Source organism: Lissotriton helveticus, chromosome 10, assembly GCF_964261635.1.
Source record: "Lissotriton helveticus chromosome 10, aLisHel1.1, whole genome shotgun sequence".
Lineage (NCBI taxonomy): Eukaryota > Metazoa > Chordata > Amphibia > Caudata > Salamandridae > Lissotriton > Lissotriton helveticus.
In genome coordinates, this window is record NC_136071.1 from 726,560,573 (window position 1) to 726,577,149 (window position 16,577).

The window sequence follows — 16,577 nt, forward strand, 5'->3', positions numbered from 1 at the left end:
ACAGAAAGATAGAGGGGGAAGAGTAAAAGAGAGAATAGGTGAGTGATCAAAAAACAGGCAGAAAGAGGGTGAGATAGAAGGTGAAAGTAGAGGAAGAGAGAGAAAGAGAGAGATAAAGAAGTGAGTTGTTTCTAGTTTATCTTTCATAATTCTGAGTGATGGTTCTTTAAGAAATATCTGTGACCAGTTCATATTTTGAGCTGGTTGTTGCAGTTGGGGCCCACAGGCACACATTTTTGGGGACTGGCGCTTATTTTTCTTCACAGACTGTAAGAGAGAGAACAACCCAAAATGGGGAAGGAAAGCGAAAGACAGACAATTCATGACAATGAGGGGGAAGAGATAGGAAGAGAAAGACAGACAATTGGTGACATTAGGAGAAAGCAAGATTAAAAAATAACCTGCAAGAGATACAAAGGCAGGGAATACCTGTTGGTGGAAGAGGGATGAGGTGAAATCAAGACTACACAGCCTTGGTATTTGGAATGCTGACATTCAAAAGCACTGGTTGCTGGCTTTTGAGAAAAACCTTGGGACCCAGCACTTATTCTTTCACAAATGGGCTGGTATATCAGTTCAAAGATATCATCTGAAGTCACACACACATCCTTGCATGTGTGTGCACACAATTTTATAAGGAAAATCAGTAACATACACATAAACCTTTCTTCCAAAGTAATTTCCAGTCATTTGTACACAGACAGAAGCAGGCATGTACAAGCTTGCATGCATGCATTCAGAATCTCTTGCACGCACGCTCACACACATATACATACAAAGACCCAGCCCCCACGTCAATGCATTGATATGTAACTATTTATAAAGGCATACATTTATTTATATATGTTTACATATTTACAGTATATAACATGTTTTTTATACATAGAACGCTTTTCATTAGTAATCTTTACATAGTGGGAAGCTCTTGGACACATTCATCCACATGGAGAACCATTTTTATTTCTCCTTCCCCACATTGTTATGCATTCATTGCAACTGTATACTAGTTTACATAGTGTCTTGGGATCAATTTTGTTTTTTTAATTAAAAAGCTATGGTGTGATGGCGAAACTTCAAAATGTACTACATTTTATGATAAAAGCAAGTCTAATGTAAGAGGAGATTGGCTGAATCTAAACGTCAAAGAGGGAGCAGAGACTATTTACTAATATATTTCCCAACATACATGTGCAGGACTGCACAAAACTGTATTAAAAGGCTAATGACGGGAGAATACGTTTCCTCAGTAGCTAAGATAGACCCTATGGAGCCTGGTGTATCTTTCTTTACTTTTATGTAAATACAATCACTTATGTGTGACCAACAACTAAATAGGTTCAGAGGCCAAGACTGGATACCTACTAAATTCTTGAAAGGAATTTTGGAAATCAGGACCCCTATGCTACCGAAAGTGATGGATATCATGTCACTTAATTATCACACTTTATCAAATCTGTGGTCTTAACATCACTCTATACGGAGGGCTCCAGGAGTGATGCTGCACATTATAGGTCTGTTTATCTACTAGATGCATTAGAGAAAATCTTAGGAAAATGTATTATTAATGGGAATCATGAGCAGTTTGATACACAGGCTGTTCTAATCGATTCCCAATCTGAGCCTTGAAAGGGTATAGGAGCTATACATCCCCTGGATCTGGTTTATTTAGGAAGGCTGAATTAATATCTACAGTTATTTTTTCAATAGGAGCAAGGCTGTGGGCTGGTGGCCACTATGTTCAGTCGCTTGATTTATAACCTGGGAGAATATCTCCTGGACTTTGACTGAACCTTTCATGCATAGGCTGTGGATACTTTCATTCAGTACTGTGGTGACAGAGATCTAACAATAAATAGGACAAACCTGTGGTCAATGTGGAGGAAAATTCTCCTAAAATAGCATCCATAATCTATGTCAATTCTGCAGTTCTGCATAGATAAGAACTATGGGAATATGGAGTCTGTGGAATTTGTCAAGTTTTTATTGAACTTATGCCAGGGCAACTCCCAACCTGACTGCCCCTCAAGCCTGGGATGGTTTCAATTGAGACATGGTTAAAGTTAAGTCTGGCTGTACTCTGAATATGCTTGTGGACCAGCGAGAGGACTTTATTAACTATGGTTCGATTGCTGGTGTGATGGCGCACTCTGGCTATTCTGGTTACATCTTGTTTAGCTTTGCCAGGTCTTTCATGTTCAAATTAGACTGGGCTATAACAATGTAGTTGTGAGCAGACATTCTTATCTAGTATATAAAAGGCATCTCAATATTAAGATGCTTTTCTTGAATGTCTACATAGTAAGCATACAACCTGCAACAGTAGATCTAGGTGCTATGCTTCCAGGATCCCCAATCAAACCCTAACAGTTTCTTAACACTTTTGGAGTTAAAATGTTGTTTTATCACACATTGTGAGATGTTTCGCAGTGTGGGCAACAAGGACACTTAAATATTTTCTAGCATTGTGTCTCCTCCTAGTGTAGGCCCTCACTATACCTACTTGATGTCAGAACTATTGAAGCAGAATAATGTTTTCACCAATTACAAACTGAGAAACTTTCCAGTCACGAAAGGTGAAGCTTGGAGGCGAGACCCTTCAATTAACATTTTCACAAATTATGCAGACAGTAGAAGGTTAACCTGTGAGACCCATCTTAATAATTTGAGGTTGGAAACTGCTGCTTTTTATTCTTGCTGTGCCACGCTGCACACATATCAATGTGCAAGAAAATGTTTTGCTTTCAAAGATGGTATTCAATTTTACGAAGACAGAGCTCGAGGGCTTGTGAATTCGGACGAAGAATATATCTTGTTTCTGCGGCTCTGACACCTTTGACTTTAATGCCCTTTAGTGACCAAAAGACCGAGCTCGATATGTTGATGAGAACTCCGAGTCCTTCTTAGCACTTTTAGGCTCATGATGTGATGCAACAGCTTTATGTACATAGCTTTAAGTTTGAGATTAGCGAGCATCTATGAGTTCCTTAAGAAAATCCATGTCTTTGATACCATTAAATTCTACCTTGTGTGTTTGCCCTTTGACCACAGTCTCAAAGCCCAGCATTGCTCGTTCTTTACACAATGGTTGCATTTTGCAAAATGTCCTTAATAATATTTACAGAAACAACTCATAACATTATTTGCGAAATAGAAATGACACAGCAAACATAGAAAAGCACACAGGTTTAGCGTACAGCCATGTCTGAAGTCCATAAAACAGAAAGCTGCATTGGTACAATAATTTATATATCACTACGATACGTTTAATAAAACAACAATAAAACATAGATGTTGAATGCAAAAGTGAACTCTGAGTCGATGAGTTCAAGATGTCCGCTGTCTACCTTGACTTGTTCATAGAACGGTCTGTCCTAAGGATTAATTGCCAAGCACACATCTTGTCGAATGCATACAATCTCGTTCATAGCAGTCCTTTTTGAGTTGACCTTTCTCTTATCGGTTGATGGGATCTATATAACGGTGGTCTCAGTTTGCAGAAAGGACTGAGCACGTGAGTCCCGCCGGAAGTGTGAGACGCTCTCAGATCCATTACGGGAATTTGAACAGCTGTATAGTCTGTAATTTCGATCCAAATACCTGTTCAAGAATAAACTTTGCCATTTCCTTTTCAACTCCCCTTGCACCTGTAAGGGAAGTTAAGAGAGAGATTGAGTAACATTTAACACAATTTTCTTTATGGCTGAAGGAACAACATTTTTCTATCTAACGAGTATAAGGGGTCAGCTTTCAGTAGCTGACCTGGTTAGGAGTAACAATCTGCAGTGAAATCATTTTGGACATCACCCCAAAGGAAAATAACATTAAACCATTACACTGAAAGCAATTCAAAAGGGACATATTGGAACTAAACGATTGTGTTAATCAGTGCTTGATTGAAAAAAGTGCAGGCAACCTGTACCAGAGTACCAGCTTGTTTCTGAGTATTTCCGGTACTCTCTAATTAAGCGTAATACGTCACTCTTGAGAAGTGCATGTACTCTCCATCTCAAAATAAAAAAGTGCAGGTACTCAGTGCCGGAAAATATCGGGCCAATTAAAGCACATGTGTTAAGAATAAGCACTTCACTGAGAACAGGTGGCGTAAAAAATGTAAAAACCAAGGCAAATGATTTAAACGCAGACATTAGTATGGATGGCAATACAAGTAAAAATGTGCATATGTTCTAACAACTGTTTGGTGAATAATGAACAAGCATTGGCGATGTCAATAGGTCTGGCTGTAAAGAAATGTTTCAAGGTAATGTGAAAAATTACAAGTGAATGGTATTCGGAGTTAATATGCATTTGTGTGGAAGCAAACAACTGTAGAATAATACTGATCTAGTTAAAAGTTCATGTGACAGTTGCATTGGTAAGAAAGATCTAAAAATCCATGTAGATTAAGGACTGCCCTCCTCCCATCTGTGCTGCTGCAAGAGAAAGACAAACACCATACATGATTTTGTTATCTAAAGACACTTTAGTAGCTATACAATACCATGTGTGTGCCCCTCAACATTCAACCTAATGTTGCTGGATAAATAAAGTAGTCACAGTTGCGAGAAGAACAAGCACTATTTTGTGGAAGCACATAACCTTTGCACAATCAAAACATATACTCCTGGGTCCCAGTACATGGGCGGAGCCAAATCACTTCTATAGTGATGCTCACATAATTGTCTGGTGACACCTCTGCTGTCAAACCGGACTAGGAAAATGTTTTATAACTTCTTACAAATTGGGGGCTACATTGGAGACGAGGACACGCGGGGGACTTGAAGGACCAGGGCTCCCTGCTCACCCGAGTGTAGTTGGCCAACATCGCGTCAGTGAATTTAGGTTGTCAACAACTCCTGTTGTATGAGGAAAGGATGGCGGTAGCACCAGGGATGCAGTCACACTTAAGTCAATGTAGTCTTTACAATATTCTTCATTCTTCTTTAAGATAGTAGATGACAGGCCAACAGCCAATGCATTTCGTTCCTTTTAAATGAACTTCAGCAGGGCAAAACATTCTTACAAAAACAAGGTCCCACTGTGTATGTCAAGGGAATAATCAGTCCCACGATGCGGACGACGATATAATTAATTACGGCCAGAGCGATCTAACTGCTATCGGATAGATACTCTAACTAAATAGGAAAAGGTGTAGAGGGTCCCACAATGATGTTTTGATGTTTTTAAGGGTCTCTAGAATCCTGCAATAATATTAGATAGAGGAGCACTCTGTTTAATTGCTTACTTTTTTCAAAAAGTTTTTATAAAACTTAGATTTGGCGTGCTACAGGGGCTGGCATGCTGTCTGGTCATGTCTAGGAAACATACAACATCACTCAAGTCTAAAAACTTGACCTCTGTGCACAATAGCCTGAAGGCTGTTGCTATCATCAGTTTGAAAACTCAGTTTTTACAATCATTCAAAATCAACACATAATTAGATACTAAAAACACCATATAGTTCTAACACCAAAGAACAATGGCATATGCTCTTGATACACAAAAACATTTATTCTGTTACAATCACAGAATGATATTTTAGGAAAAACATCTTTCTGTTATAAGTGCAATCCTTGTAGACGATCCTTCAGATACCCGCCCAATGCATTTCAGGCCTGATTGGCCCTTCTTCAGGGGCTAATTTCTGTGAACAATACAAACAATAACCTCATGTAATACAACTCTAGGGAAGCGCAAAAATAAATACTTGATAACAAAGTGAAACATTCATGAAAACATAACAATATTGATACTGCTATCCTATCATGTTAAAAAAGAAAAAGAAAAAAAGGAAAACAAGTAGTGCTCACAAGGTAGTGAAAACCGAGTAAAGAGCCATCACCAAACCGAATCTCAGATTAAAAAATCCCAACTGTGCTTAAACCAAACCAACACACTGAAATTCAGATACCTGCTTATTTCATACAGTGATACATCCTGAAAGAGATGTACAAATAAAATATAAATTAACCATGGTGTCATGTCGGTGCCTCCCGTGTCTACCACCAAATAAAAACAAACAACCTCTTGGAATAGCACGTAGTCCTTTACCATACGATTTCCCGCATCTACAAACACCAATGAACTTTTTTTATAATCTCTGTATTGCTAATCAACAGTGCGCATGGAGAAATATCCCCAAAATAATTAAATCTCACCTCTCTGCTACAGCAAACCGCTTCCCAATCAATCACCATCACTGTTATGTTGCCGTAACTCCCCAAACCGAGAGAGCGTACCTTGGCGCCTGATCAAGTGAAGTCTTAAATGTACAATACCAACGAAGACGGACTATAGCGCCGCGACCTTTTTACTATGGATGCCGTACAGGAACAATCTACAAAAACTGAAACGTTCGAGCCCGCGATGACATGAGCTCAAGGTGCCTAATGGAAACTACCAACGATGATGGACTTTCTGGCACCCGCGGCCTTACTATAAGGGATTCCATATTGAAAATGTATAAATGAACGCCTTTACTCTCTCAAGGATACCAACAACTATGTAACCCAACAAAGCAATAATACTCAGTCCATATAAAGGCACTCAGTGGTGAACCTGAATCCCTTATCTAAAAATGAACTATGAAAACCATCTGCTGGGAATACATTTCTCAGGTGCCGTAGATTATGCAAACTTCACCATGTGTGTAGAGCGTAAAAGAAAAAAAGGAAAGAATGAAAAAATGTAAAACTCAAAGAGTAAAAGACATAATCAAAAGATAAAATCATAAAATGCAATAATATACACCATTATCTTCATCCTGCTGATATCTCATTCAACAATAAGCAAATGATGAATCTATAATACCAGAGCCTATATACAGACCTATGGTATAAGCACCTACACTACCACCCACAGGTGGTGTATTCACAAAAAACATCCTAAATCAACCTTATCATTAACCCCTTTTGGTTCCTGAGTTTCTAATCTCCTTATCCAGTAAATTTCTCTTTGCGACAATGTTTTTGTCAAGTCTCTACCTGTTGCGAGATCTATCAATTCTATTACTTGGAATTTAATTTGGGCTATAGAATGCCGAAATTTCATCCAATGCACTGCCAAACTGCTTTTGATGTTAATATTACGAATAGTACAGAAATTTGAGTTTTTCTTTTTCTTTCAGCTTTGCCTATATAAAGTAGTTTGCACGGACACTTTATAACATATATCAGCTTTTTTGATTTACAATCTGCATTATGTCTTAATCTTATTTTTTCACCTGTCATAGGATGTTGAATTCCATCTCCACATATCACATTGTTACAATACAGGCAGTTCTGACATCGTCTAGTACCCTTATATTCTTTAGCGATTTCTGCTGATTTATACATTAGCATTTCTTTAAGGTTTCTAGATCTTTTATATGCAAACAAAGGTTTATCCTTAAATAAATCCTTAAAATCACTCTAATTTTCCGAAATTTCCAATTGGTTGTTTATGATCTTTTTGAGATGTATCGAACTTGTGGAATATTTTGATACAAACACTTGTCTGGTCATTTTCATTTTTGATTGATTATTTAAAAGACGTTCACGAGTCCTGCTTTCCATCCTTGAAATAGCATCATCCCAAACCTTCTCAGTGTAGCCCTTCAATGTGAATCGTTCTTTTTGAATAATAATGTTTTTTTGTAAAATAATTTCATCTGAACAGATCCTCTTCGCTCTTAGCAATTGTTAATATGGCAGATTGTGGATCAGATTTTGAGGATGAAAACTTGTAAATGATAATGTGTTGTTCTTGTCTGTCGGTTTATGGTAAACTTCAGTCCGAATAGTGCCATTGTCTAATGATACTAATACATCCAAAAATGATAATGATTGTCTATCCAAAGTGCTAGTAAACTGAATGTGCTTCTCATATAGATTTAATTGGGTGATCTCAGTTTCTAATAATTTCCAACTGTAACTCCATAGCAGAAAGATGTCATCTATATATCTTCAATATGACATCAAATTTTCTGTCCATTCTTTGTCATTGTAGATAAATGCGTTTTTGAACCTTGCTATGGAAGTATTAGCATATGCTGGGGCCCCAGCAAAGCCCATCGAAGTTCCTTTCAGTTGTCGATAATATTGATTACCCCATTCAAAATAGCTGTGGTGGAGACAAAAATGTAGCATCTCCAACACAAACACTTTGTCTGCTCCTATAGCCGGTTGTTTTAACAGAAAGATGTTTTTCCTAAAATACCATTCTGTGATTGTAACAGAATAAATGTTTTTGTGTATCAAGGGCATATGCCATTGTTCTTTGATGTTAGAGCTATATGGTGTTTTTAGTATCTAATTATGTGTTGATTTTGAATGATTGTAAATACTGAGTTTTCAAACTGATGATAGCAACAGCCTTTAGACTATTGTGCACAGAGGTCAAGTTTTTAGAATTGAGTGATGTTGTATGTCTCTAGATTCCGCTCCAAAACATTTATAAGATTCCATCTAAGCGTGGTGCACAGCAGGATCCCAATGCACAGGTATGCTGTCGTTTGTTTTACCCTAGAAGCGATGACTCGCATCTTGGGGTAAATGACGGCTGGACTAGGGTGTGATTTGCCATTGATGGCTCAAGGTATAGGCCTGCACGTCATGACACATTTACACTTAGTAATTATGTTCATGCTAATAGATACAGCTGCCTTGACCAGGTTGACTGACTTGTGAGGGCTGCACGTACTGGGGGTAGTGAAGGGGTAGTCTCCTATAGTCTCCTATATCGCTCAGCTTGGGACAGGGACAGATGTCACCGACACTGGCAATTGTAGCCCTACCCCCCCCACCATCAGAGAGGCAAATTACCAATAGTACGCAGGGCTTCCCTACTGATCAACCACCAAGAATACTTCACCAGAATATAATAACCCAAGAAGTAACTGATTTGGTGGTTCAAGAGGGGCAGGCAACTCTGGACGGGTCTCTAGTGGCATGTACAGACATAGATGGCGAGAGAGTGAGGGGAATGATAGCCAAGCCAGGTCCGAAAAGGATGAATGTCCTTTCATGGAACGTTGCAGTTATTGCCAATAAAATAGATTCTAGCATCTGGGGGTCCCTAGTAGATAGCAACGACATCTGTCTCTTTCAGGAGACTTGGGCTAGGGAAGCTTACCCCAGGCTGGGTTATGCAACTTTCTATGCTCATGCTAGGTGGGGCGGCAAAGGGAGGCCTTCCGGTGGACTTGCGATCTGGGTGGCTACTCACATAGGTTGTATAGCGGAGATAATACCAACCCATTCGGAGGACATACAATGTGTTCTGCTCAAATGGCCAGATGCCTACAACCTGGCGATTGTCAATGTGTACTCGCGTCCAGTGAGTGTGTCCATGGAATCATCTACCCTAGATGATTTATCTTCATTTCTGGGACAACTACCCATTGATTGTAAGATACTGATGGGTGGGGTTTTCAACTGCCACTTTGAACCACTAAAAGGTTTAAAGGAGGGTGCCTTAACGGATGAGGATGATTACTGGGGGATTCCCCCCTGTCAATCTCCAAACCCGAAGTCATGGTCCCCCGTAGCATTGCAGATTACGTCCCTTACTTTGAACTATGCTCTGAGGGCCTGTAATGGGCGCACACCATCTGATGCCCCTTCAGTGTTTACCTTCAATAGGAGGGACCACAAATCGCGTTTGGACTACATTTTTGTAGACACAAGTATGTGGCCCACGGTTTTGGACTTCAGGGTGGTTGAAAGAGCAGAAAGCGATCATAATGCTCTTTGCTTGGATATGGTACACCCAGGGCCCAAAGAAGGTACGTCACTTAATGACCCAAAGCAAGACACAGGGAACCTAGTTCTATCTAATAACAGACGTAGGGTAAGATGGGGGAAATTAGTTAGTTCAACAGAGTGCATTATGAAAATGTATGACCTGGCGCTCCCAAAGCTAGTTGAATTGGATGAACTGATCAATAATCCCAAAGCAACTAGGTCAAATTCATGCAGACCTAGTGGGAAGCTTAGGAGAGGTTTTCTATCCTGAGACCGTGAGCAGGAAGAAGAGGACACCTACCTCAGCTTGGTACAATTCCACCTGTAAAAAGATAAAAACAGAGTTGATCTTTATGGTCAAGTCTGGTACCGATAAAAATAAAGTATCTGAGCTGAGACGGAAATATAGGGAAGCCATCGCCCATGCAAAGTCTGAATGGGATTGGGATAGATGGCATGACCTATCATTGGCACTGGAGACCAGGGACTCAAGAAAATTCTGGTCACTAGTCCACACAGGTGCAGGGGAACCGAAATCAGAGGTGGAGCCACACATCACTGCCTCAATATGGGAATCTCACTTTAGTAAATTGTATCAAGAAACTTCTGCAATTCCCTTAGAGGCAGTTGCTGATAGCCCCTCTGAGCCCAATGAAAAACCAGAGTTGACACTAGGTGAGGTACTAAATGCTATAGGGAGACTGGCGCCGGGGAAGGCTCCAGGTCTCGATAAACTCCCCGGAGATTTGTTTAGACACCAACCAGAGATCTGTGGTCCCTATTTGCTTATTATTTTCAACACTATTCTAAAAGGGATGGCGATCCCCTGTACTTGGCTGGGGGCAGAGATAGTACCGATTTTTAAAAAGGGCTCACCTCTGCTCCCAGTCGACTACAGACCGATCAGCCTTATAGATGTACCTCAAAAACTCTTCGCCCGTATTCTGCTGGACCATCTCCTGGACTGGATGGAGGACAATGCGATCCTTAGTCCGCTTCAGGCGGGCTTCAGGAAAAACACGTCCACCATGGACCAGATTTTCCTCCTCGTTCTCCTCTACTGGAAAACAGTGGGGATCGAGGGGGGAGTCTATACATGGTGTTCGTGGACCTGAGGTCCGCATTTGACTTGGTACCGTGCAACAAACTATGGGCAGTGCTCAGGGAGCTGGGTGTCCCGTCACAGCTACTACAGGCAATAATCAGGCTCCACAATGGAAATTTTGTCCAGGTCAGGTGTGGGAGGGAGGGGGCACTGTCATCTAGATTTCCAGTTCTCAGGGGGGTAAGACAGGGCTGTGTCCTTGCACCGACCCTGTTTTGCCTCTTTGTTAACGGTGTAATATCTCATCTCGACAATGTCATGAACAACAATGCCCCCAGGTTGGCAGGCAGGAGGGTTCCGGCAATTATGTTTGCCGATGATACCCTCCTGATCTCCAAATCCCCGATGGGGATTCAACGGATACTGGATGGGTTTGGGGATTTCTGCAGGGCGCATGGCCTTGAGATTAACGCAGAGAAAACCAATTTCATGGTATTCAATCCCTCGACAACAACTAGGCCTAATCCAACCCTGGGATCCGATAGGCTGGAAAGGGTTAGAACGTTCCAGTATTTGGGGGTAACTTTACATGAAAATCTATCGTGGGGTCCACAGATAGCAAGATCCCGTTTAAAATTATCCCAAATGGTGGGGGCAATTCTGAAGGTCTCGAATTCATCAACCTTCAAACCAGTTAGTCCAGCCTTGGAGATGTATAAAACCCAAGCAAGAGCAGCCTCATCCTATGGTGGTGAGCTTTGGGGTCACAAGGCCGGGACAGAACTCGTCAAGGTGGAAAACAACTTCCTTAGACGTTTGTTGGCCCTACCACAAGGCACACCCCTGCTACCACTGAGACTAGATTTGGGGCTCCCTTCAATAGGGGATGAACTGGCTCTAAAGCCATTGAGGTTTTGGCATAGGCTGTGGTCTACTAGTGAACTCTCCCACTAAACAAGATCTGAAGCACGTTCTAAGTCTTAATTGTTGCGATAGAATTCCATGGGTGGCACACGTGAAACGTGAATTCTATCGATTGGGACTGGCCGTTTTGTGGGATAATCCCGAAAGAGGTTGTCTAGGGGTGTCCCGCAAAATGCTCACCAAGACTTTTAAGGACAAGAGCCTAACTTCGCTTGTGTGTACTCCAAATACCGGCACCCTTACTGAACAATTTCTGGCCACCAAAAGTTCTTTTTATTTTGAAGGATATATGGATGTTATATTCTCTATCACTGCAAGGAAACTTTTTATCCAGTGGAGGTTTGGCACACTGCCCCTTAAAGATTTTACAAGTAAATGGACAATGCTGGACGACAAAACTTGTCCTGGGTGCAGCACGTCCTCGGAGGATGAACGACACGTGTTGTTTTTTTGTCCTGCTTACAAAAGACCGAGAAAGTACTGGCTAGTGCCACTATGCAGGAATATAGGCTTCAGAAATTATTTACAATCGTACAGAATTCTGAAGACAATTACCCTGCACTACATTGTCTTTGCTGTAACCAAGTATCCCAATGGCTATGTGGCAGATAAGGGGAAAAAACTGAAAGGGTAACCTCTAACTTTCCAGTGTGCAATGAACTGTAACGAATCGTAGTTAACTGGGCCTTTTGTTCCCAGATTCTTATATGCATTGAATTAATTAGTTCCAGATTCTTATATGCACTGAATTAATTAGTTCTTCGCTTCCTTGCATTGTTTTTATATGGTATGTTTGCATGTGTTTTATATGTTTTTACTGTATCTTTTATGGTCTTAAAAGGCCGAAATAAAGAATTCTTGGATATTGGTATGCTAATAACAAATAACAAATGGAGTCCGACCTCAGTAATGGTGATAGCGGTCGGCGATCTCACAAGGCGGATGAAGTGATAGTAGACTTCAGCCGAAATAGTCCCATAAGCCTTCTATTTTGGCGACGGCAAGTATGCCCGGCACAACAACGGCAGTAGAGACTCCTGTTGTATGGGGTAGATCTTCAACAGTTATGGGTCTACAATGGAGACCAGGATATGCCAGGGGACATTCAGTACCAGGGATACCACACTCGCCCAAGCACCACCCACTGACACACAGCAGCTGATTCATGACCAAAACAACTTCTGCTACATGGAACACAGGTAGGTATGGCCAAGCTCAGCTGTGTTGCTGGCTCAATGAGAAAAACTGTTGCAAAATGTTCTGTAAATCCAGAATATGTTCCGAGAGCTGCCACCGCCACAGCACTATTTGAAGCCAGACCATACAAAAAATGTAAATCCCACAAGCCTTAATTGTTGTCCTGGAGTGAGCTACTCGATGGATCTCCAGTCGCAGTATGAAATGACCGACGTATATGATGATGGCGTGGGATTAGCAGGAGGGCCAGCCCTTGCTGGGAAGATGGAATGGGAAACGGTGTGCCCTCTGTATCATACTGTCCAAGTCTTAATCCCTTAGTGGAGGAAAAGATTCTCTGAAAAGACGGACCACATAGCCTCTAGGATCATCTCCTTACACCCCTCTCCAGGATTCCCAGGACTCTAAGGTTGTGTCTGTGCAATCTATTATCTAGATCTTCCGCCTTGGACGAGAGACTAGAAACCTGAGATTCATGCTGGAGAGTAGATGATTAATTTTCTCTAACTGCTGTATGACGGCCAGTCTGGGATGTTTCCACATCCTAAGGCAGGTTTGAATAATGTCCATATTATTTGACAACCTTTTCAGAACAACCTGAGCTATCAGAAGAGTTGCTTTCAATGTGAGAAAATCTTTCCTGCATTACTCACTATGTTACGGGAGAAGATTGTAAATCGTGGCCCAAAGGTCTTGGTACTGTTAACCACATGGCAACTCCTAAATGAGTTTTTTCTCCCTTTCTCTCCTATCTCTGATTAGCTTTGCTTTGCCTATTTACATGTGGTTTATTTCCTATCTCTGCTGTCTTGTTTAGCATGCAGGATTGCTGCTGCTTTATTTGGTAAAATATTTACCTGTATGGAGGTGATCTCTTCGTGGGGTGGTACAATTTTTGTGTTAAAGGCTCTGCATGGAATATTGGTGGAGGTTAGCTCTTTTTTCAGACTGGGATGCACTTGGAGAATGGTTACTCTATGTGCCGATTCGGGAACCTAAGCTATGCCGCTTGGTGGTTAGGTTTTGTGGTTGATGGCCTTTTCTTTAGGGCAAAGATTTTATGGGGTGAGAAGTGAAGGGGAGATCACATGGTACCAGCATGGCTGGGTGGGTTTGCTCTTTGACTGAAGGGTGTGAAAGGTTTGGGAGTATAAAATGGAGAAAGCTTTTCAGAGGGGAAATTGGAGCATTTGACTTTGGGGAACAGTATTAGAGTAACGGGTGGCAGGGATATGGTGTTTTTTCTGGCTTTGACAGCCCTGTACATGTCTGTAAATATCCATGGGAACTTCAACTCTTTTGAATACAATACTGATACACGCATCTACTAAAGAGTACTGCGTATTATTATTATCTTGGTGTTCCCTCTTTTTTAGAATTTGTATGCTCTAGTGAATCTAAAGGATTGTTACATTTATGTTATATACTAAGCAACCACCTTTGATTAATTCTGCATTGTAAATATATTCTTGCTCTGACCCCGACAGAATCATTGTAGTTTTTTCTAATATATACCCAGGTGTTGAGGGACACAGGGTCACCCCATTGTGGTTATATTATATCCATTGGCAGGAGTGCCGCGATAGCAGTGGGTTGGGGGTGTCATAAGGCAGTGGTGTTGGACAGCAATGGGAGGGCAGATATTGCAGCTGCGGCAGTCTGATTATGGCAGGGAGGCTGAGGTTGCAGTTGGAGTTTTCTGCAGGGAGCTAAGTCCCAAACAAACTTTGCACAATTTTAAGCAGACATAGTGAGCTGCTGGGTGATAGGACCCAAAAGAACTTCGCACAATCTTTTTTTAATAACTTTTGTCTGTTTTAGCACTGTTTGTAGTCACCCTACTATGGGCAGCTGGGGTCAGTGCAGTTTTTGATGCTGTAACTGCAGTAATATTAAAGTTGCCATCTTATAAGGTCTGCAGATCAGTAAAAGAAAGCTCACCGCAGCTGTTAAGGCCTAAATCACTCAATCATCGCAATTTATTTCTTCCTGCCATAGACACTGGTCCATATGGTCATCCGGGCCATGAAGGAAGTAAAGGCAGTCTCTTAAAGGAGGAAGAATATAGTGAGGGTGCAGTTGAGTTAGATCCCTACTGACCCTGTTGGTGTTCGGGGGGGTTGCAGAAATGGTCCAGCTAGCTCTGGGTGTGGCTTGCAGCCTAGGAGAATTACAGTTTCTCTTGTTCTTCTGGATAACCTGTTTTCAAACCGGCCTATTGCTTTTTTGCCACACTACTATATTTGAAAGAATGCAAGTTGGAGAACTGGGGAGAGGTTTTCTCCCAGTCGCAGGGCGAGGCCTAGTGCTGAAGAATCGAGGAAACCAGGTGCTGCAATAGCCTGCAAATTTGCTTTGTAAAATCTAGAGGGTCTACAAGCATCTACAAGTGTGCTTGTGCGCCTTCCCTGTAGAGTCCTTGTGTAACCAGCAACTAAAGAAGGAGAGGCTGCACTACCACTGGTACTCTAAGCAAGGGGCAAACCAGTGGCTCCTGCAACAAGTTAAAGCCTCTCCCTGTTGAAGCAGCTCGGGTCAGATTGGGTGCAGCTTGCAGGTCATGGTCCCCATTTTCTACAATTACCCTCCTCAGCATTAGATCATTTTCTTCTTTTCCCAGACATATTTCCTTCATTGGTCTAATAATCCTCTAGCAGCTTTTGGTTAGTATTATGACAGCATAAAAACTCATTAGGAAATAGAGTGCCGTGCTTCGGAGCTTTAAAAGGGAGAAGAAGAATACTGGTGTACATTAAAAAATTACCTGAAGAAACTCCTACCTCCAGTAGAGTGTTGGTGCAATCGAAGATGAATGTTAAGCTGCAAACAAACAAGGATCAGCAGACTGTGCCAATAGAGGCACTGTGTGTGCTGCAGAACTCTGCTCAACCAGTTCAAGAACCCCACTGTAGGGGGAAAATTCATCCTTGATGGAACGCTCTTCAATGTGTACCGCTATAGCACCCCCACAGGCGTTGCAGGCTCTATTGTGTTGGACAATACCTTACCAGACATTTAACCTTTCAATTCAAATGAGGAGGTAGTACACACAGGTGTGTAACAATTGTTTGATATGCCCAAGCAGCCTAAAAAATCTTTGGAAATGTTTTCTAGTACTCCAAGTTTCACAGCTTCTATTTTATCAAATATTTCAGTGACCCTGGTTTTTCATTGAACCTGCCCATTAATATTCCATCGGATTACTTGTGTTTTTGTAAGTCATAGCTAAATCTTGAGTTTGTTTTGTCATATATTTCATCCCTACTGGAGAAGTCCAATGATATTTTAGATATTCTGTCAGTTATACTTAAAGACTTACCTTTTAAACCAGTAGGTGATAGCAATTCGATGAGTTTTAAAAGTCCTGTCCCTAGTTGTAGGAGTATGGGAGCCCAAGCGGGGGGTTCCGAGTTGAATTTGAAAGGAAGGTTAACAACTGTGATATGTTGGTTGGCTTATCCAAGCTGGAATCTCTCTTCAAAGAACAAGGTCTTTCTGGACAATTTGATCCCATTAAGAGGGAGGAATCGCCACGTGCTGCGAGGGATATAGGGAAAAGTAGTGATGTTTTCCAAATATTTAAAAAAGTTAAAAAGCGTAAAAAGTCAGTTAAAATACAGGAACCGGTTATTAAGTCCGGTATGAGAAAGAGAAAAAGGAAAATTCCAAGGTTAAAAAAGAAAAGTGCAAGA

At 41.2% G+C, this 16,577-nt stretch overlaps 1 protein-coding gene across 1 annotated transcript in view; it reads right to left on the minus strand.

Annotated features, from left to right (window-relative positions):
• Positions 1 to 801: 801 nt before the first annotated feature.
• The window catches only part of VIPR2 (vasoactive intestinal peptide receptor 2), a 1,008,023-nt gene continuing 992,247 nt past the window's right edge, over positions 802 to 16,577 (minus strand). Inside the window, exon 13 of the mRNA XM_078663279.1 lies at positions 802 to 3,644. Coding sequence (XP_078519405.1) covers positions 3,471 to 3,644 — 174 coding nt within the window. The 3' untranslated portion in view covers positions 802 to 3,470. The remainder of the gene's footprint in view (positions 3,645 to 16,577) is intronic.